Raw genomic sequence first — 22519 nt, 5'->3', positions numbered from 1 at the left:
CCCACCCTCTATCCCGCTATCTTCAGCCAACAAGCCCGTATTAATAAAAATGTAAAGAGATTAGAGCTTTTATAAGAAGAATAGATAAGAGTTGTTACTAGGGAGGAAAAATATAATTCTTGATAGAGGGGGTGATAGATTAATAATAGTTGAGACTATGCAAGCCAGTAGGTAATATTTACATTGTATGTTAATAAAAATAGAAGAAAAGGATGGAAAAATGCATAATATAGTAAGAAAGTGGGATTGTATTGTATTGGGTTTATATAGTAATTATATTCTATTATTTAGAGTGATAGGGGGGCTAAACTAGACACACAAACAAATAAACAACAATTAAAGGATGAGGAGGAGAGGTTATATGCAACACATTAGAGATATAGCTTTTCTTTTTGGAAGAGGAAAAAAAACAAGAAAAAAGAAGAAAAGAAGAAGGAAAGAAAGAGAGAAAAGAAATAAGAAAGAAAAAAGAAGAAAAGAAAAAACCCGGAAAAAAAAAAAAAACAGAAAAAAGAAATAAGAAAAGAAGAAAGAAAGAAAGAAAAGAAGAAAGAGAGGGAAAAAAAGTGAAAAAAAAAAAAAAAAAAGGATGTTTTTACTCAGTTCAGCCTTGGTGTGTCACCTTCTCTTTCTGCGTCCACAGCTGGTCTAGTGTGGCGGTTCAGAGGTTCTTGTTTCTTGCAGCAATGGTGTTTGCCTGCGGTTGCCGGCGGCACAGCTCGCTTCCTTGCTGCCCGCCGGAGCCAGTTGAGGTGTCCTTGCGCGCGAGCCCCTGCACGGGTGGGGCGGCCGAGAGCTTGCCCCACGATTGGCGCCTATTGTTGCCGGGCTGAGGTGGTTCCGCGTTCGCGCTGAGGTGTCCCTGCGCGCGTCCCTGCACGCGCGAGCGGCCCGAGAACTTGCCCTGCGTTTGGCGCCTATTGTCCCCGGGCTGAGGTGTTTTTGCGCTCGCGTGCCTGTGCCCTTAGTCCCGCTGAGCCGAGCTCTGGGAGTTGGTCTCTCGCCTCTTAGGGCAGAGCCCCAGACACTTGTGCTCAGTGGAAGTGAGCGTCTGTGAGTCGCTGCCGCCCGCTGTTCCGGCGCCGCAGCCGACTGCCTTCCCTCACCCGTCTGGGCCGGCACGAACAGAGCCTGCGCTAATGGTCTGCTTTCCGGCCTAGGGCCCGGCGCCCACGGGAGCTGGCTAGGGGTGTCTGCCCACAGTCCTCTGCATGTTCAGTGGGCCCTCCCTGTGCCCGTTGGGGCACTGATCTTATGTCCGTTGGGGAGTGTCCAAGGAACGTCTGGACTCACGGCCCCGCGCACCTGGGCCAGTGAGTGAGAGCACTTCCCTATGCGCCCCCGCGACCAAAGGGGAGGGTTGGGGAGTGGATGAGTCACCACTGTGCCTGCGCTCCTCAAGAATGGCCTACCACCCCCAAACTTTCCTTCCCTCTCCACCGTCCACTATAGAAAAATATAAAGCAGAGTTATGTTCTCACTTGCCCGGGAGCACGCTGTCTCCTGTCCTTCAGCGCCAATGCCGCCTGTTCGAGTCCCGTCTCTGCCAGCGGGCAGAGATCCGCTCTCCTCCCAACTCCTCTCCCAGGTAGCCTGTGGTCGCCAAAAAGCCTTTGTGTACTTCCAGCCACAGCTCGGGCAGCCGCCCCAGTCAGGAGTCCCGTTTCGTCCCCTTTTCCTCTGCTATCCTCACTTAACAGGTTGTTCCTAGATGGTTTTCTCTAATCCAGCAGTGCGAAGGCTCGACTCCTGCCAGTGTCCAGCTGCTCACTGAGATGTTCTGTCTGCAATTAGTGCAAACTACAGACGGGTCTCGGGAGCCTGAGAGCACAGCCTCCCCTTAGTCCTCTGCCATCTTCCCAACTACATCCCATTCTTGAACCCTTATAAACACAGAGTCCCAGGTTCATACTCCCTCCCTTTCCCTCTCTCTTGTCCTCCCTGTGTGGTCTTTGGGTGTGCTGTGTACCCTCCAGGATCTGGGAGTAACAAATCTTGTTCTTCAAAGTTTCCTGATGGTTTCTTGCTGGAGTGCATCCTGAGATCATAACAAGAATCACAAGGGTTGGCCTAGCCACGACACTGACCATAGTAGTAGTGATGGCAGGGGTGAGGGATGTCTGTGGGGGCTCATACTATGAGTAAATACAGTGGGAGGAATACCTCAGGCATTCCTAGCCAAGAGCATCATTATCAATAGGCTGGAGGACACAAGATAGACTGAAAGATAAACATAATGAGAATCTGTGTATCAGGGGAAGGGAAAGTAACAGATGTTTCACACTAATGGTAACCTGTCACTATTTCAGTAAGATAAGGTAACTTTCCATGTGAAGCAGTGAAGTGTCCTGCTTTTAAAATCAAGACAAACTATCAATTTAATTAATCTTCACATCTGCCCCTTGAGATCACCTCTTTTAAAAACTCCCTAGCTTTTATTTTAGATGTGAGAAAACTGGGGCTCAGAGGGCTAAAGAAAATTGTCAAAAAACATATAGCTATTAAGTGCCAGCTAATATTTAAAACCAGCCTTTACTGACACCAAATGCTATGATCTTTACACAAACTACATCATGTTTCCCTGTCCTGTTAAGACAAAGTTATGCACTCTTACCTCTATGTTCCATTAATAAATATAAACTTCCATATAATCAGACCAAACGATAAAAATAACTGTCTAAATGGTTAGAAAACCTATCAGATGAACAGGCTACCATATAAGCTTCATCAAGTTACTGCTAAAGCCAGGAGACTGCAACTAGTAAAAAGTCAATCAATCTATGTACAGATACTTCACTAGCAGGCCTTCATACTGTCCACACTGATGTCTGTATAGCAAAAAGTAATGGCCAGAATGTCCTTGCTTTCTGAATACTATCTCATAAAATTATTAGCCAGGATAATTAAAGCTGAGTTTCTCATACCCTCAGAGGTTACAGAAAACCTTCTCTTTTTTTTTCTAGTATAAGCTAGTAAGTACTCTTTAGTCACCTTTTAAACAAAAATCCAAAGGGAGTTAATTTGTGGATAATGTATTTTATAGCTCCCTGAATTTATATATATCTCCTTGGCTTAGAAATTTAAAAATAGGTTTTCTTGATATGGTTCACATTAAAATATAATTTGCTCTAATATGTGACAGAATGTTAGATCTTAATCTTTGTCAATGAACTTCTCACTTAGTAGTATCATAAAGTAAAATTAGTGTCAAATAAATCCACATTTAAATAATGTAAATGGCCCTTCCACCATGTGAGGATATAATGAGATGTCTGTATCTGGGAAGCTGGCCCTCACCCAACCCAACCATGCTGGCACCCTGCTCTCGAACTTGTAGCCTCCAAAACTAAACTTCACCAGGGCCCTGGACCCTAGGATTTTCATTATACAGAGAGGAACGGCCAGTCCTAATTGTACCCTGTCCATCTACATGCTGGCTCTTATAGAACACCAATGGCATAAAAATTCTAAAAAGAAGTTTTTAAGTGTTATTAACCATTTGAAGAAAGGGATTTTTCTGTCCTATGTACATACCCCATTTTTTCTCTCCTCCAATTTTTTTTTTAACACGATAAGGCCCTAGAATTTATGTCATCAAAAGTAAACAATATTAGCAAGAGCAAAGTTACTGACTGTGGATGTATTTGCAAGCCAAGGAAGGGGTCTCAGAAGAAACCAAACATATTGACACCTTGATTTTAGACTTTTAGCTTCCAGAACTGAGAGAAAATTAATTTCTGTTATTTAAGCTTCTCAGTGTTTTGTTATAGCAGCTCTACGAAACAAATTAGTACACTATGTGCTCCAGCAATTTCACTCCTAGAAACACAGCCAAGAGAACTGAAAACATGTCACCATGCAGCGTTATTTATAACAGTCAAAACCCCAAATGTCCATCACTGATGGATAAAATATGACATATGCATATAATCGAATATTATTCAGTAATTAAAAGAAATGGAGTACTGATAGGTATTTTTAAAGAATATATAAATGAATCCCCATATTCTGACATGCAATTTAATCATTAAAAAAAGAACTGAAATTTTATGTTAATGTTTTTTCTTTGCATCTCATCTTCCAAACTGAATTTCTCTGGAAAATAACCTAAGATCAAAACTTATCAAATGTTTAAAAAATGCACAGAATAGAAGTTATACATATATTATCATAAAGATATTTTAATAATTCAAAGTAAATATTAAAGCAGGCTAAATTGATTCTTTTTCCACCCACCTTGCTGTCAAGACTCTTCATGGTTAAGAGATCAAGTGTCTTCAGAGAGTGGCCTGTTGGTGAGATGAAGTAAAGGCACGCGTGGATACGAGAATCGTGGTAGTTAAAGAGAGAACGTTTAATTTTCAGTTCTTCTTGGAGATAGGCCTCAAACTGAGCATCTATGTAGTCAACTATTGGTTCGTAGCTAAAAAAAAATAATTATTTAACTATTGAATACATCATATCGGTGCTACCTTAATAAGATATTTATGTAACTCCAAAGTTTGAGATCTTTATTTTCATCAATTAATAAATGTAGTATGTATGGTAAAGCGATAACTTCAGTAATAAAACAAACTGTGCAAAACATGCACATACAAAGGTAATACTTTAAAACCATCAGGATAACTGTGCTTTAAAATGTGTTATAGAAATATTGAATTTACATTGTTTCATTCTCACATTCGTTCACACAATGGATCCCTTTCTAACAAGGTTCCCACCCCTAACTGCATTACTGATTTGATACTTTCATTTGATGTGTGCCTTTCCTCTTTAATATGTTAATGCTTTTCATGCCTTACAAATCTAATGTAAGAAGCAAGAAGTCATGGAATTTGACTTAAATATCTTTTAAGTTATTGATGCTGATGCCTTTTCTCAGTTAAATAATATGCCATATCTTTAGAGAGAATAGAGCCTGGCAGATTCTATGAGTTGAGAGATACCAATAGCAGTTCAGGGAGGCCAAAGCAACTAGAATTTATACACAAGAACACTGGAAAGAAAGGAACTGCATCAACAGAAAGCATTGGAGATCTAGAGAGGGGTCCCCTTCTGGCTTTGGCGAAGCACTGATCTGCACATGCACATGCATGTGAGGAAAGTATCCAAGACTATGGACCTTACATATATTCTAACCATGGTGTTGGCTACAAAGCTATATATTTGTCAATTTACTGAATTATACACTTTAAAAAATCAGTGCATTTTATTTTTTAATATAAATTAAACATCCATAAAAGATTAAAAAAGAAAAAGGATTGGAAGACATATAAGTGTCATTATTTGTAGATCATACTAATACATAGAAAATCTAAACAATATTAAAGATGAATTGCTGGAATTAATCAGAGAATTTACAGAAGTTGCTATATCTAAAATCAATATTTCTATAGAAAAGGAAATATTTTAAAAAGTTACCATGTATGAGAGCATCAACAATGCCAAATATCAAAGTATAAATTTATAAAGCCATATAAGGTGCTATATAGAAAAGTACTTTAAAAATTAATATGATTTAAAGCAACATGTCAAAGGCCTTTGTCTGTGCCACTAATCTGCTTCTTCAAAAAGCACACACAAATAATTTCTTGAAATTTAAAGGAGAACACACAAATATACTGAGAAGGCGAACATAAGTTACATAAAGAGTTAATTATGCAAAGTATTTTCTCTCTAAAGCAAACTTTAGAAAAGTAGGAAATTACCTCTAATAATGAAAATATGTAATTTCTAAGAAAAGGAAAAAGAACAAAAGTTATTATTTTACCCCAGTCTATTTCCCCCTTTCTTAGTTTAAATTTCATACAGACTCTATAATCAATCTTTACAATAACACAGGAGAAATAAGACATAATATAAAAATGTCATTATCAAACCTTAACTGTAATGCATTATAATGTACCTAGCTAATTTGCTTAGAATTTCACACACAAAAAATTCATGCACCATGCATTGGCCATTATATATTTGCCATTGTGTGTCTTGTTTTTTTCTCACACTGATTTCAGTCTTGCCTGAAAATTAGTACAAATCACTTAAAATACACTGACTTGGCACATCAGAAAATAACTAAAACTGTTTTTGCTGAAATAGGCATTTTAATAATATATTTCAAATTATTCTAGAGAAATTACGTAACTGAATATAAAAATGTCAATTTGTTAGTGAGAACAAAATATTGCAATGATTCAAAAAATTAAAAGTCTGGGAGGAAAGGTATGGATTTGCATAGTAGAAAATCAAATCATAGCACATGGGAAGAGAATGCAAATGTCCTGCAATAAGAAAAACTTGTTTTACTACAAGAAGAAAACATGTACCTCTCTTTTTTGTTTATTTGGTCACCAAATCCCACTGTATTCACAATGGTCAATTTCAATCGAACATTACTTTCATGGAGTTCATATGACTGAGCTTTAAGTCGAACATGTGGGTAAAAATGTGAGGATTCATGGTCTTCAAAATTAGTATTAAACAATGTATCAATCAGCGTTGATTTTCCAATTCCAGACTCCCCTAAAAGAAACAAAGGTACATCTTCACAGGTGCACAGGATGGCCAAGAAAAAACAGAACTGTAAATTCTTAAGAGTGGTTTCAAGTGTCCCAAATATTTCAAAGGCTGAGTTGTCCATGGAAGAAATACATGCTTAGGTTGGTCCACTAGGTCTTTAGCAGAATATAAAAATAAGTAAGTATGCTATTACTCAGAACTCTGAAGGAAGTATTGACATGTTTAAAGAACAAACAAAAAAGTTAAAGCAGTACAACTTAAAAAAAACTCTTAAAATTTAAATAACTGAGAAAAATCTGTGATTTTGATCTCAAATTGATGACATGAGCATCATACAGCTTAAAAGAATGAAGTGAGCACAGGGAACACCAAGGAACAGCATAGGGGAAGAGGCTGGCACTAACCGACACAGAGAATATTGAAGCAGAAGCCTTGCTGGATGGATCTGTTGACCAGCTGATCAGGCAAACTTTTAAAACCAACATGGCCACATATAGTCAAAGAGCGAATATTTTCCCTTTTCTGTTGAAGAAAAACAAAACAGCAAAAACAAAAACAAAGCTTTTACTAAGATAGGATATACGCAAATTTGAAAGAATATATCAAAGAAACATAAGATTTTATGATAATTATACCTCCCCTTGGGGGTAGATACAACTAAGTAAATTTGTGAGAAATGTGTCCAGACCCTCACAACATACTGTATTTTTCGCACTATAAGATGTACCTGACCATAAGACGTACCTAGGTTTACAGGAGGAAAACAAGAAAAAAAATATTCTGAACCAAATGGTGTACTAAAATATTTAATAAAATATAACAGAATAATATTTCAACCATGTAATGTGAACAGCAATCAACAGTGGTATTAAGAACCATCATCACTGTCATTAACAAATGAGGAGAGACTTTCTTAAGGTTCAAGTGCTCTTCTAGTTTTCTGGAAAACTCAGGAACTCATCATTGCTAGGGTCAGAATTTATGAAGCTCAGTTGCTCACAATCACTGATATCACTTTCTTTGCTATCTTCATACTGACCAGGCACCCCGAGATTCAGCAGCAAAGTGGGTCCACCCCTTCCTCTTCCAACAGCTATCGCCACCACTGACAGGTCAGATAATACATATCACAGTCTGTGACCCAATATTTGCTCCATAAGATGCACAGACATTTTCCCCCCACTTTGGGGGAAAAAGGAGTGCGTCTTATGGAGTGAAAAATACGGTGTATTTCTTCTCTTCATATAACGAGAGTCCAGCACTAGTTACAATATTAAAATATTTGATTTTCAAAATAGGAAAATACCCAAGTAAACTGTGGCATTCATTTGTAAAACAAAAAGTTTAAAGTCATTTTGTGATAGATTTTTAATAAAGTTTTAAATATTTATTTTTTTTGCCTTTGATCAGGTTTTTATTCAAAATTAGCTGTCCACGGCAATTTGACCTTTATGGAATGAACAAATTTAAGTTTATGCCACAGGTTTGCTTTCCTCTGTTATGGGTTTCTTTTCTGTGGGTTTCTTCTCAGCTACGGGCCTCTTGGTAGCTGCACTCTTTTTTCCCACCAAAGGCTTCTCCTGCTTTGTAACGCCAAAGCCTTCTTTTCTTCCTTCTCTACCACAGGCTTCTTGCCTGGGACCCCCTTCTCATCTGATGTGGCTTCTAACACTGCTGCTGCTTTATCCACCTGGAGCTTGTGGTTCTGGCCTGATAAAGATTGGTATTCCGGTGCATGATCTTTACATATGGGCTTAGCTTTAACACATCTCTCAGGTTATTCAGTGAATTCTCCTTCAGGATTGACTCTGTGAGGAATCTTTTTGCGTAGTGCTGAGTGCTCTTTGGACCTTTGGGCTTTGAAAGATTCTGCTAAGGTCTGACTGAGCATCTTGTGCACAGGAAGGTTGTAATTACTCTTGATGGAGGCACCTTTACACCAAGTGCCATACAAATCATCTAACTTGCAGAAAGTACTTTCAATCCAAATGCAATAACAGCCCACATGCCAACAGGTGCAAGTTTCAAACTGTTCAGTTTGCTTACATTATGCATAGTAATTAATGCCAAGGATGTTTCTGAAAGCTTTGATGATACTGTTATCCTCAATATACAAGGAGAGATCCCCTCAAAAAAGAGAATTACCTTCTGGAAGGCTGACCCCTTGTAGTACAGGTTTCCCCCAGGCTAGGTGAGTGCTCTAGGAACCCATCTGTATCAATGTACCAGCTGGCATTGTTGTGAGAGACTGCGTTTGGCTTCAGAGAATTTTTTTCGAAGACTCTTTCAACGTGTTTGCCCATTTAATGATGTGTGATTTATGAGCACACCTGTCCATACCGTCAGCTGAGTGTTCAGCAGTTTTTGACCAAAAATGGCATGACCCCTGTGCCCTACCTTCCTTATTCAGCCTATCTCACCCTGAGAGACATTTTTTTGTTTCCCCAGATGAGAAAAGTGCTCAAAGGGAAATGTTTTGCCAATGTGGAAGAGGTAAGACAAAAAATGGCAGAAATACTAAAAGGCAACAAAATCAACGAGTTCAAAAACTGTTTTGAGTAGCATAAAGAATGTCTCCATAGGTATATTACATCAAATGGAGGTGACTGAAGTTTAAACAGGTAAGAATAAATACACAATTTTTTATGAATAAATTCTGTTTTTTGGATCCCCCCCTTGTAGAGATGATGTAAGGTCCTCCACACTGAATACTATGATGGTTTCTCATTTTGCCATTGCCACCCCTCATTTGCTGAGAGGCAGAGACCTTTTCAATATCATTCTAGGCCTTATGTTTCTTAAGAAGCAAATCAGCCCCCTTGATCTTCTTGTAGCCCTCAACTTTATCTTCAACCACCGAAGGAAGTTCAGAACTTCCTCAATACAATGATTTTTAGACATGACAAGCACTGGTATGCCTGAGGCAGCCAGGGCAGAGCCAGTAGCATATTGCTCCTATTGTTCACTCTGCAGTGCCAATGGCACCAGGTTTTGGTTGGTGCAAACATGTGGTCCCCGTGACACATATTGCCAAAAGCACCCTGGCCAGAATGATGAGTTCTACCACCTCAAACTCTGGGAATTTGAGCCACAGGTCTGTCAGTACCCCAAGACTCAGCACTGGTTTGATGACCTGCCAATTCACTGACAGCATAGCACTATCTACTGTTTTTACACAAGTTGGTGTGAACAAAGATTACAATATCTGCTTGAATGGGAGCCTTGAACAGAGCAGGCAAAGTGACATTTTTGCCAGATGATTCCCCCTTTTTTGGAATACACTGATATATATCAGTGGATGAGCACTGATTCTTATATTAAAATGTTATGTGGAAAAAGTACAATACAGAATTATAGATACAATCCTAGCACCCAGTAATGGCAGAATAACTTATGCCACACTAATCTCCCTGTTGATAATAACTATAGTCAATTTTTTTCAAGGTATTGGAGTACAACCAAAGGCTGACAAACATTTAAGGGGAAACTCTTAAGACAAGGAAACTATATATGGTGAAATGACATTTTCTAGCTTTTCCCATGAGGGTACTCCCCAGTCATTGCTGCACAAAGATGATAGAGGTCAAAATTCAAGTGGCAGTCTTACTGGGTTGGTAAGTCAGTTGGAGATAAGGCTGTGAAAATCAGCTAAAAATTGAAGGAGAAAATTCCAGAAAGAAGGGAGTCCAAAACCTGCAAGTACACTTCCCTCAAATCGCTGGCTGACTGCTGAACTGCACATGTGTAAGAGGAATACAATAAACCTAGCAGGAGAGAAATGGGAACGAGAAGAAGCTATATAGAGTGTTCAAGAGAGCCATCCTTGTATGGGGAATTTGAATTTTAAGTCTATAAATTAAAGGGGCTTGGTAAACACTTTAAGGCTTCCCACTGAAAAGCTAAATAGGCCACATGTTAGGAATAAGAATCATATCCCAGAAGTCAGAAATGCTCCCTAGCATAGAAGGCACAACTGAAGTAGCCCTGGCTCAAATAATGCCTATAACAAAGTCTCAACATAATCAATGGGACCAGTTAGTAACAACTGTTAGAACAAAGGTCAACACTTGAGAAAAAGAAAACAGAATCCAGCACCTCCACAACGTATCATTTACAGTATCTTCTATACAATCAAAAACTACTATATAGGTAGAAGCATAAAAAATTGATTCATATTCAAGGGGAAAAACAACAACCAGTCAACAGAAAGAGATCTACAAATGAATCAAAAGTTGAATTACCTGATGAGAACTTTAAAATACCTATGATAATCATGCTAAAGAAGAAAAATACACTCTTTTTCTACAGGAAAGAGATGGATATAATAGATGATGTCACAGGGAATTATGAGATACGAAAGCTCTACAATAAGAGGCAACAAATAGAATACAAGATCAAACAACAGAATAAATATTTGGTTAGTAGTTATCACCCAAGCTAAATATCTTTATTTATCCAAGCTAAAATTCTCTCATAGAAAAAATAAAACTATAACGGAGACTCAAAAAACTATGGAACAATACCAAATAATATAGGATACCTATAGTTGAAATACCAGGTGAAAAAGAAGAGGCAGGCAAGGAGGGTGAGGAAAACATTATCTAAGTAAGAGTGACTGAAAATTTTCCAACTTTATAAACATTAACTCAGAGATCCAAGAATTTCAGCAAACTACAAAAAGGAAAAATCCAAAGGAAGCCACAAGTAGGCATGCCAGAGCAAACTGTTTAAAAACATGGATAAAGGAAAACTTTATGAGCAACCAGGTGTGGGACACAGATTATATATAAGTAAAACATAAAATGCCCACAAGTTTCTCATAAGAAATAATGCAAACCAGAAGACAATAGAATATCATCAATAAAATGCCAAAAGAAAAAAATGACAACAAGAACATTGTATCTGATGAAAATATCCTTTACTAATGAAGGCAAAATGAAGACATCTTAAAACAAACAAAATCTTAGAAAATTCAATGTAAGCAGATCTACACTATACGAGATGTTAAAAGTTCTTCGAAAGAAAGGAAAATGACAACAGATGGAAATTCAGATTGGCAAAAAGAAATTAAGATTGCAGGGAAGGTAAAATACCAGCAAATATAAGAGAGCTTTTATTTGTTTTAATTTCTTGAAAAATATACTGTAATTTTTGCTCCATAAGACCCATTTTTCCCCAAAAAAGTGGGGGGGGAATGTCTGTGCATCTTATGGAGCAAATATTGTGTCACAGACTGTGATGTGTATTACCTGATCTGTCAGCAGTGGTGACAGCTATTAGAAGAGGAAGCGGTGGGCGCACGCAAAACCCCTGGGGACGCTTAAATGTCCCATTTTGCTGCTGAATCTCAGGGCGTCTGGTCAGTATGAAGATAGCAAAGAAAGTGATATCAGTGATTATGAGCAACTGAGCTTCATAAATTCTGACACTAGCGATGAAGATTTCCTGGGCTTCGCGGAAAACTAGAAGAGTACCTGAACCTTACAGTCTCTTCTCATTTGTTAATGACAGTGGTGATGGTTCTTAATACCACTGCTGACTGCTGTTCACTTTACATGGTTGAAATATTATTCTGTTATATTTTATTAAGTATTTTAGTACACCATTTGGTTCAGAATATTTTTTTTCTTGTTTTCCTCATCTAAACCTAGGTGCATCTTATGGTCAGTTGCATCTTATAGTGCAAAGAATACGGTAATTGAATGTTGAAAGCAACAACAACAATTATTATAGAATATATAGTACACGGAGAAGTAGAATGCGTGCTAATGACAACACGAAGTACAGGAAGGCGAATGGAGATACACTGTCATAATGTTTTGTATTATTCGTGAACTACTATAATGTTATTTGAAGATAATGTGTGTCACTTAAAGCCTACATCAATTATTATTTTTAAAAATTGTTTAAAAAGCCCAGCAGTATAGCTAATAAGCCAATAGGGTAGATAAAATGCAATTATAGAAATAATCTATTAATCCAAAAGAGGGCAGGACAAGGAAATAAAAGGAAAAACAAAACAAAACAGGGCAAAGAGCCAATTGATAGACTTAAACCCAGCTATTTCTATAATTAAATTAAATATAAATGACCTAGGGGAAACAAGATGGCGGAGGAGTAAGTGGAAGCTACACTAACTTCCTCCCAGAACTAGTCTGGATTTACAATGTAATTTTGGAGAAATCATCTGGAATAACCAACCGAACACCAGCTGGAGAGAAGTCTTATAACCACGGAGAGACAGAAAAGGCCGCTACATCACAACGTGACCGGTAGGGAGTGCGGAGACGCGGAAAGGCTGGCTGGGCTCACACGGGTGGCAGCTGAAGGGACTGAGAAACAGCTCAGCAGCCGGGGGTTCCCCCTGAGAAGGGCAGGGTCTAAACCCCCAGCTGAACTTCCCAGCCTACAGCAACAGAGTGGAAAGTAAAATAGTGTCCAGCTGAGAAAAGCGAAAAGCCATAGGGTTTCTTGCTAGCTGGAGAGAAACAGCTGGAGAAAAAGAGCTCTTAAGCGGATCACATACAAAAATGTTTTGGCCCCCACTTACCCTGGGCACAAGCAGAGGGAAGACAGAGAGGACTGGAAATGCTTGGGGAGAGTTTGGTGTGGTGGCTTTAAGGGGAGAGCTGGGGAAGCGGCCCGCCGGGTCCCAGTGCTGACTCATCCCCACACTGCAGGCAGACCATTCCCGGCCAAGTGGCATCAGCCTGAGGGGAAGCAAAGGCCCTGCCTACAGGAATTAAGCTGCCACGCCCATGGTCCTTAAGCCTGACAGCTAATCACAGATTGAATAGATTAACAACAAGCCAGACAAAGGCAATAGATCCCTGAAAGTCTCCAACAGGCTGCCTAGGCCCAGACTGGTACAGGATCTGACGCCACCAGGGACAGATTCAGGAAGTGCAGATCATTCTAAGAAGCACCAATAAACAATAGGAGTCACAAAAATGGGGAGACAGAGAAACAACCCCCCATCGAAAGGAAAGGTAGAATCCCCAGAAAGAGTGCTAAATGAAATAGAGGGGAGCCAACTATCAGATATGGAATTGAAAGCATGTATTATGGGGAAGCTCAATGAGCTCAGCGGAAACTACAAAGAACTCCAGGAAAAGCTACAGTGAACTCCAGAAGAACTATAAGGAACTTACTGAGAATTATACCAGCATCAAAAAGGACATGGAAGCTATCAATAAGAGACAGGAGGAAATGAAGAATACGATCTCTGAATTGAAGAACACAGTAGAATGAATTAAAAACAGGCTAGAGGAAGCAGAAGATCGGATCAGCGAGCTGGAGGACAATGTAGACAAAAACTCAGACAGTGCAACAAAATGAAAAAAGGCTGAACAAGACTGAAGAGGTTCTAAGACAGCTGCAGGACAACATGAAACGTAACAATATTCGTATCATTGGAATTCCAGAAGGAGAAGAAGAAGAGCAAGGAATAGAAAACCTCTTTGAAAAACTAATGACAGAAAACTTCCCTAACATGAAGAGAGAAAGAATCATGCAAGTCCAGGAAGCACAGAGGGTCCCAATGAAGATGAACCCCAACAGGCCCACTTCAAGACACATCATAATTAAAATGCCAACATTCAAAGACAAAGAGAGAATCCTAAAAGCAGCAAGAGAGAAACAACTAATAACATACAAGGGAGCTCCAATAAGGCTATCATCAGATTTATCAGCAGAAACACTACAAGCCAGAAGGGAATGGCAAAATATATTCCAAGTAATGAAAAACAAAGGCCTACAACCAAGAATACTCTACCCAGCAAGGCTCTCATTCAAAATGGAAGGTGAAATAAGGAGCTTCCAAGACAAAAGAAGGTTAAAAGAATACATCTCCACCAAACCAGCACTGCAAGAGATGCTAATGGGTCTGCTTTAAGAAGATGAAGAAACAGAGAGAGACAGAGAGGAACACGAGTACAAAGGGGGAAAATGACAATGAATAAGTACTGAAAGAAAGAAGGAACTTCTACCATTTGCAACAACATGATTGGAACTAGAGAGAATTATGCTTAGCGAAATAAGCCAGGCAACAAAAGAAAATTACCTTATGCTATCACCTGTTAAAGGAAACTAATGAACAACACAAACAAATGAGCAAAATTGAACCAGAGGTATGTAAACGAGGAATAAACTAACAGTAACAAAGGGGGAGATGGGAGGGAGAGAAGTGGTAAGAAGGGGAAGGGTCTAGTCAAAGAACATGTATGAATGACCCATGGACATGGACAACTGGGTGGGGACTGAATGTGGGAGAAGGGAGGGACAGGGTTCAGAGAAGCAAGAGGGGGGAAAAAGTGAGACAACTGTAATGGAAAAACAAACAAACAGAAAAATTTTTAGTGGGGGGAAAAAATTAAAAATATAAAGAATAGAAATGCAAGTTCAGTGAATATTAGAAGGACAAGGATTTTCCTTCACACTGTATATATTTTCTCCCTATCTGATCCCTCCAGAATTTGGCATTCTAAAGAAGTAAGTAATGACCTCAGTTTCTTTGCATAAAACTAATAAGACCAGTTGTTAATAGAGGTTTTTTTGTTTTTTTTTTTTAACTAAGACTTTGAATGGAATGTCATGCCTAAAGGAGACATGCTTGGGCTTCGGTTGTTACCAAAAATCCCTGAGCAACTGGGACTGACCTTCAAAGGTAATAAAAGTCTACGAGATAAAAGGCCTGGTACCTTGGATGGGTGAGTGGTCCATAGCAATCTTTCCAGGGAAGGAACGAAGGTTGTTTTCCTGAAAGATGGCTAGAAAGGACCTTAAGGCACAATCGAAAACCAGAAGGACCTGGAAAAGACAGGTGTTTACAGGCAAGGCTGAATGCCAGGTATGTGGCTCAGCTTCTGTGCCCTGAAGGGCAGACTGAAAGTCACCCTAAATGTTCCTTGCGTAAGTTCCAGCAAAGCAAAACTAAAGATCATAAGTGATCATTTGCTGCCCTTGTTGTGTTTATGCAAATGAACAGGATAAATTAAAAATGAACTTAATGCAGTCCCTTTAATGACAAGGAGGGTAATCTTAGGGAGAAAAATCATGATTCAAGGAAGATCACAATGCCCAGTGGTAGACTATAAAGTAGTGCAGCTAACCGTCTTTAAAGTTTCTTTTCATTTAAAATTTGTTTTCATTTGAAAGTTAAACTATGTCTGTGGCATTATCAAAGATGTTTAATTTACAGGCGAGAAGTATGTCAAATGCCTTGCAACTGAATGTCTTTCCGATAAGACAGTCCTACAGATTTAGAGACATGTATGTGGGTTATGTTACATAAATTAACATGTGTTTTCTGTTTTCAAAGGGCATAAGTCTACGATCTCATTACCTGAGTGATTGTCTGTACGTATAGGCCTCACTTAATCCTGTCTGCATTGCTGCCTCCTGAGACTCAATGGTTTGGCTGAACTAAGTGGCTGGGTTGGTGAAGAACGGGGTGGTCTGTGGGCTTCACTTTAAAACTGGTTTCTCTTTTCTATCCTAATGGCTTGGACAGAAAGAGCCCAGAGGCCTGAGAGGGGGAATACCTAAAATATTTCCCTCAGTCCAAACTAAGTATAATGGGCAAAAGGGTTTTGGACAGGTGAGATGTACCTGGCATACCTTCCTCCAAAGAAACCCTTCTTTTCCCTAATGTGGGACATTGAAAAATTAATACCTGTCTTTTGTCATCTAGTGGTTACGGATTGAATAATGTCCTTTAACCCTGTTGCCCCCAGAATACAACAAGGATGCCAGCCTGTTAAACCAAGCATGCCGTTGTCCAGAGACAGCCAATCAACCTGGAGTCTGCATGATCCTTCCCCTTGTGGGAAGGCCACTGTCCCCTCCACACCCCCACTCTTATTAGGGATTTCTTGACCCAAGGGTAGGTAGGACGACGACCATGTCCAGCTTGAAGCAGCTAGAGGAGCTCGAGACCTTCGTCCATTGTCCTTTATAAGATTGTAAAGGGTCTCAAGTCTGAGAGGGAGGGATTGTTATTTTTTATTGTTAAAATATTTAACTAATTAATTATTTTTTAAAAAAAGAAGAAGAATATATGAAAGGGTGAGCCATGGGCATGGACTTGGGGAGGGGATTGTCGGGGAAGGGGGGTGCTGGGCGGAGGGGAGCAAAGGGGAAAAAATTGGAACTATTGTAACAATATAATCAATAAAATATACTTAAAAATATATATATATATAAATGACCTAAACCAGTGCTGTCCTGTAGGACTTTCTATGATGATGGAAATGGTCTATATCTGAGCTGTGCAACAGGTATCTACTAGTCACATGCCGATACTAAGCACTTGAAGTGTAACCAATGCAACTGAGGAAGTGAGTTTTTAAATTTTATTTAATTTTAAATAAGTTAAATTTAAATGGCCACATGTGGCTAATGGCTAGTATACTGAACAGTGCAAGCCAAAACATTTCAATTAAAAGAAGGAAACTGTCAAATTGGATAAAAGAACAAAATCCAACTGTATACTGTCAATATTAACTGACAAGCTGATTCTAAAATTTATACAGAAATGCAGAAGATTTAAAATAGTAAAACAATTCTGTAGAAGAACAAAATTGAAGGACTTACATTATCTACTCAAAGCTACAATCCCCGACTTCTGGAAAACTGGGTTTGAGGCAAGAAGGGGATTCGTGTTCTCCCTTGACGTATGGATAAAAGGAAGCCACATGACAAGGACGTAAGAATGATGAGGAGCTGCTAGTAACTGGCCAGCAAGAAACTGAATTCTGCCAACAACATGAGTTTGAAAGGGGAGCCTCCAGATAAGGACCCAGCCAGCCAACATCCTGAGTGTGAGGCCCTGGGCAAAGAAGCCAGCTGTGCTGTGCCTGGCTTTCTGACCTACAGAAGTGTGAGCTAACAAATAGGTGTTGTGTTAAGCAGCTAAATTTGTGGCAATTTGTTATGGAGCAACAGAAAACCAGTACACTGTATTTTCTTTTGTTCCCTTTAAATCCCTTTTAGTAATGTAAGCATATTATCTTTATATTAAAAAAAAAAAAAAAAAAAAAGAGAGAGTGAAGACACACTATTTTGCCCAGTTATGAAAGTATTCAAGAAGATTAAAATAATACTTGCTATCTAACAAGCAAGTGCAAAAGTTGAACTAAATGGCTGTAGAATCCTTCCGGCTCTAAAGCTATATAATTTTAATGTCATGAAATCAAAAGGAGCTTTTCAAAAATATGAAATTAGTCACCATAATTTATTTGAAGAGTGGCCAGAGAAAACGAGGAGTAAGCACTAAAAGACTACTAGTAACTTTGACAGTAGTTTCAGCAAAGTAATGTGTTAGAAGGCAGATTAAGAGTAAGTCAAAAAGTCTTCAAGGTGATAAAAGATGATATATACTATTATTACCAATGAGAGAAAAAATGAAAAGGACAGCAGTTTGGTGGTCTAATTATGATTTATCAAAAGTGTGGGGACCTTAGCATGTGTGGAGGAAGAGGGAAAAATAAGAAGAAACTTAACTGAAGCACAGAACTAAAGGAAATTATTAAATTTTACTGAATTACCCATGTTTATATTTGTAATTTTCTTTAAAAAAACAACAACGGACAACTCCACTCTTTCACCAAGTTAAATTTACTCTCTCTTTTTAAATATAAATTTTTATATGAATTACCAAAACAAATCCCTCCTATATAGGCACATTTAGGATGCTGGAAACATTAAGGTCTGATCTTACACTCAGGAAGGCATCTTAACAGGGCCATGGTGCTACTTCCTATACTCTAGAGAACTAAAGGAGTTCTTTACATCCACCACGTTCTGCAAGTATGCCCAGCAAAAGCAGTGCTAGTCTTCAGTTTGAATTTTAATTTGCTTAATGTGAAGTAGGATGAGACACCGGACATGTGAAAGTTATTCAATCCATCACTGATTTTTAACTTGAATCAACATAAAAGTCATTCACATTCAAGAAAAAAAGAAACAAAAGTCTTTCCAGTCTCTGAATAGTTATTTTGAAATCATAGAGACATCTGGAGTAAAATATGGATTTATTTAAAAGATATACTCACTCTCTGTTCATCATCAGATACTTGGGAGGACATACAAGATTTTGTTGCCATGTGAGACTGAAAGAGCTGAAAAAATTAAAAGAAAATACAGATATTACTCAAAAAAACTATATCTAAATAATATATTTACATTCAAAAGGAATTTTAATATTGTCATTATTACCAAATTTTGACTTGTAATCTACACAATTGACTAATATTTAAAACTCTTATTGCTAGAAAGATATCTGCATAATTAAGTAGTATTCGTATATAATATTCAACATATAATATACATTACTACACTTACCCCCACACACAAAAATTATTTTAAAAATAGTAAATGCCCATTTACATACAGGGAGACAAAGAACATTAGTTTTATTAGAAAGGCTTTATAGGATTCAAAAGGGAAATAAGCTATTTCACTAAAAAAATACTCTAGGAGCTAAGAGGCACTCAAAATTCAGTATATTGCACTGTAGCATGCCAGGGGAAATTTCAGGAAGTTGAAAAAGCAAGGATTTTAAAATGTGAACACGTCCCTTAGTTATCCAATTAAAATAGAAATAATTATCATTTATAAAACTATTACATGCCCATCACTATGCTGGCTCATTACATTTTCTTATTTAAACCTTACAATAGATCTTAGCTACACATTCTCGTGGCTTGCATGAGAAAACTAGGATTCAGAAATGTTAAATAACTTACCCCAGTAAGTTGTAGACATGTGTCTGATCTGACTGTAAAGCTCTTTCTTCTACTGTCCCAAGTTGTAAACCAAATACATATTCACTGTGCTTGCAACAGTCAGGAATGGGGAAGAGGTGTGAGAGAAGATGTGTGAATTTCCAATGCTGCCTCAGAAGGCACTACTACTTCTGAGTGCAGTACAAGATACTGAGAAAGTGTGTGCTTTTAAAAAGTAATATTAATGTGGTTGTAGTAAGGAAACATGCAAACAGTGCCAATGAGAATAGTGTACAATAAGCTCTGCTCCTACCTTTGATTCCCTAGTACCTCAGCCCTTCTGCTCCTGAGAGGCCACCAAACTCCTGTCTCCTTCCAGAGACAGACCATGCATGCAGAAACATACACAAATATGCAAGTCTCCTTTGTTTATGGGAACAGCCTATTGCTCTGTATGTTAGATTTTGTTTTTTGTTTGTTTTTGCTAATCTATCCTGGAGACTGTTTCACCAGTACCCAGATGCACCTCACTGTTTCTATAGAATACCATTCTGTTCTGTATACCACAGTATATGTGGATGTCCTATCTTTATTTAAGCAGTTCCCTGGTTTTGAATTATAATGAACTATACTACAGTGATGAAAGGGAGAACCTTACCACCGCAACAAGGGAGTGGTGTTTCTGCACCTCACTCGCCCCATACCATCCCTCCAACCCACTGCCCCTAGGGTATAAATGCAATCCCACACGGACACATAGGTACTTCATGGCTGGATTTTACAGAATGCTAACAACAATTTTCCTCTGGTACATCTGGGTAATCAAGCCTTGTTATGTAACTGCTACATATTCAGTGGTTCCAAATCCTGAGTAACTGACTGAACACACTGTTCCAACATGGAATGCTTCTTAGTTGGAAGATGCCGCTATATAAAAGTACACAATTTCAAAAGTAAGAAGTACATAATGATACAAAGCACATCAGACTGATCTAAGGTTTTTTTGTTTTTAACCATACATATACTTCACCTTACTCCCTCCAGCCAGCGCCCTAACCACTGTAATAAGCCCCTTCACTCCAGTCACTGTGTGGCACACAAGCAATAGATCATGTCCCTCCCCTACAGAAAGATGAGAGTGACTAGAAAAGAGCAGTGGTCATTATGGAGATCTGGAGAAAGAGGAGATAATTAAAGGCCAGAGAAGTTTCTAAGAAGGGAACGACTGAATGAGTCAGAAAGGTGGTAGCGCATCATATGGGTGGCACCTAAGGTAGAAAACACCGGTGAGCACCAGAAGGGAGGCAGAAGTTTGTATCTGGTTATAAGAGTTTGATAAGAAAAGAAGGGTTCATTGGTCTCCTGCTGTCAATAGGAGTGAGACTGAGAAACAGATCAGAAACACTACAGACCAGAAGCTGACTGAGGAAGTTTGAAGTGTCCACTGAAAGAATGTGGCCTGTGGTAAAGGCAAAGAAGCGTCCCAGAAAGCATCTGTGTAGGGGCCCTGTGCAGAGCCTTGCATTAGATAAACGTTTCATGCTCAGTGTTACTCCCTCAGGTAACATGCTATTTGCTCACATCAGTGATGGAAGTAGGTACCATACATCCAATTAACTGAAGGCTGTATTATTTCCGCTTACCAACGTAAGAACTTTAACTAAAATTAAACTTTTAAAAATTACAGTAAGAAAGTAGTTGTTGGTTTTTAACATGTGGATAGCATATGACTAGATTTTTGTGAAATGCGAGCCAGTAAGCAGTTTGGCTAGTAAGTAAAATTTACTTAGAAAAAATAAAGATAGGTTTTGTACTCGTTTGTCATAAAACTTTGACTAATAAAACCTGGGTTACATTTCTGTCATTTATGTAAGTTATTATCAAATGTCTGCTTCTGTTTATCATTTCCTCTTTCTGAATACCTGCCAAAAGCCTAGTTAAAATCTCTGTGGATAAATGTTTTGATCAGGAAGTAAGAATGAGTCACATAAAAGTATTATAAATAATTGTTTTTAATATTTTCCTCTGGTACTACTTGACTAGTCAAATTTCTAAAACAAGTTTTAGGATAAAAACCACTTTTAATAAATTAAAAGGACATTATTGAAGGTAAAATAATGAGACAAGAGTTGACCTAGTCTCTCTAGTGGTGAACCCTGAATAAAAAAACAAACAAACCTGGAAGTGGAATTCTAGTCTGCTCTATCACTGACCACCTACGTATTATGTGTAAATTACTATGCTGGGTACTGGATCTCAGGAGAAGTAAGATATGGCACTTGATCTTAAGAACTTATTTCATAGAAACACAAACTCCCAACAGGCAATCATAATCTCATGCGAAGGCACAAGGAGACTAACAAAATCACTACCTACACTTGACTACAGTCAAACAGTTTCCCTTTCCTGTCTTTTTTTGTTTGTTTTAAATACATATGTACACCACATATATAGAAACACATATATATATTTAGACCTCTATACACTTACTACCTAAAAGGAAAAATATTAAACAGTAGCTTTAACTCCTGGCAAAGTGTAACACATATTTATTTATTTCCTAAAGTTGTAGTATATAAATGAATCATGGAAAAAAGTTCCATAACATTCTGGGGTAGCTGGAGGAAAATCAGGTTCTCTGCCTTCTTCAAAATTTCAGTTTGGGAGTATGGGTAATACAACAGAGGTGGCACAGAATTTGTCCTGGGGTCCTTTGGGAGACATGTATTAGATGACCTTTTTTCTACCAGCCAATTAATGGGCAAACACTTGGTGATTCTTTCACAACAGGACCCTAGATAACTTTCCTTACCCTACTTGGACACCTTCCCAATTATAGCCTCTCTAGGTATAACAATGAACCTTGGAGAAACAGAATTCTGAGACTTCTAACTTAACTTTAAAACTAGCTTCACTTTAACCTCACTTTCCCAAAATTTTTATCTTTATAAACTTAATCCAAGAAATAGAACCAAATCTGGGCCTATTTAATGGGTTTTGAGAGGACAGGGTTCTTTGGCTTAAAACAATGATTTGAAAGATTCCACAGACTCATTCTTTAAAATCAAGTTAATAGTGCTGATCTAAAATTTTCCTAAAAATAAGTAGTAATATTACCTTATTCAAATTATGCAGAGGATGATTTTACAAGTGGATGCTAATTACAACCCAGGGAAAAAAGAATCAATTAAAATCAGTAAGACTTGGTAATACAAGGCAAAGCAATATACTGGTCGCCTGTGTGCGTTCCCTGCCCAGATCTCCCCAGGACAGTCTCA

General features: G+C 38.3%; 1 protein-coding gene and 1 pseudogene across 1 annotated transcript in view; both read right to left on the bottom strand.

Annotated features, from left to right (window-relative positions):
• SEPTIN10 (septin 10) overlaps positions 1 to 22519 on the bottom strand; it is a 74369-nt gene that overhangs the window by 27430 nt on the left and 24420 nt on the right. Inside the window, exons 2-5 of the mRNA XM_090269932.1 lie at positions 18570 to 18635; positions 6921 to 7038; positions 6324 to 6519; positions 4237 to 4423 (exon numbers count right to left, since the gene is read on the bottom strand). Of these exons, the coding sequence (XP_090126058.1) occupies positions 4237 to 4423; positions 6324 to 6519; positions 6921 to 7038; positions 18570 to 18635 (567 nt within the window). The remainder of the gene's footprint in view (positions 1 to 4236; positions 4424 to 6323; positions 6520 to 6920; positions 7039 to 18569; positions 18636 to 22519) is intronic.
• On the bottom strand, positions 7989 to 10258 carry LOC150015596 (large ribosomal subunit protein uL4 pseudogene; annotated as a pseudogene).

This window comes from Furipterus horrens, unplaced genomic scaffold, assembly GCF_987537825.1.
Source record: "Furipterus horrens unplaced genomic scaffold, mFurHor1.1.pri manual_scaffold_3, whole genome shotgun sequence".
NCBI lineage: Eukaryota > Metazoa > Chordata > Mammalia > Chiroptera > Furipteridae > Furipterus > Furipterus horrens.
The sequence above is the reverse complement of the archived record's forward strand: the minus strand, read 5'-3'. Positions and strand labels throughout refer to the sequence as shown.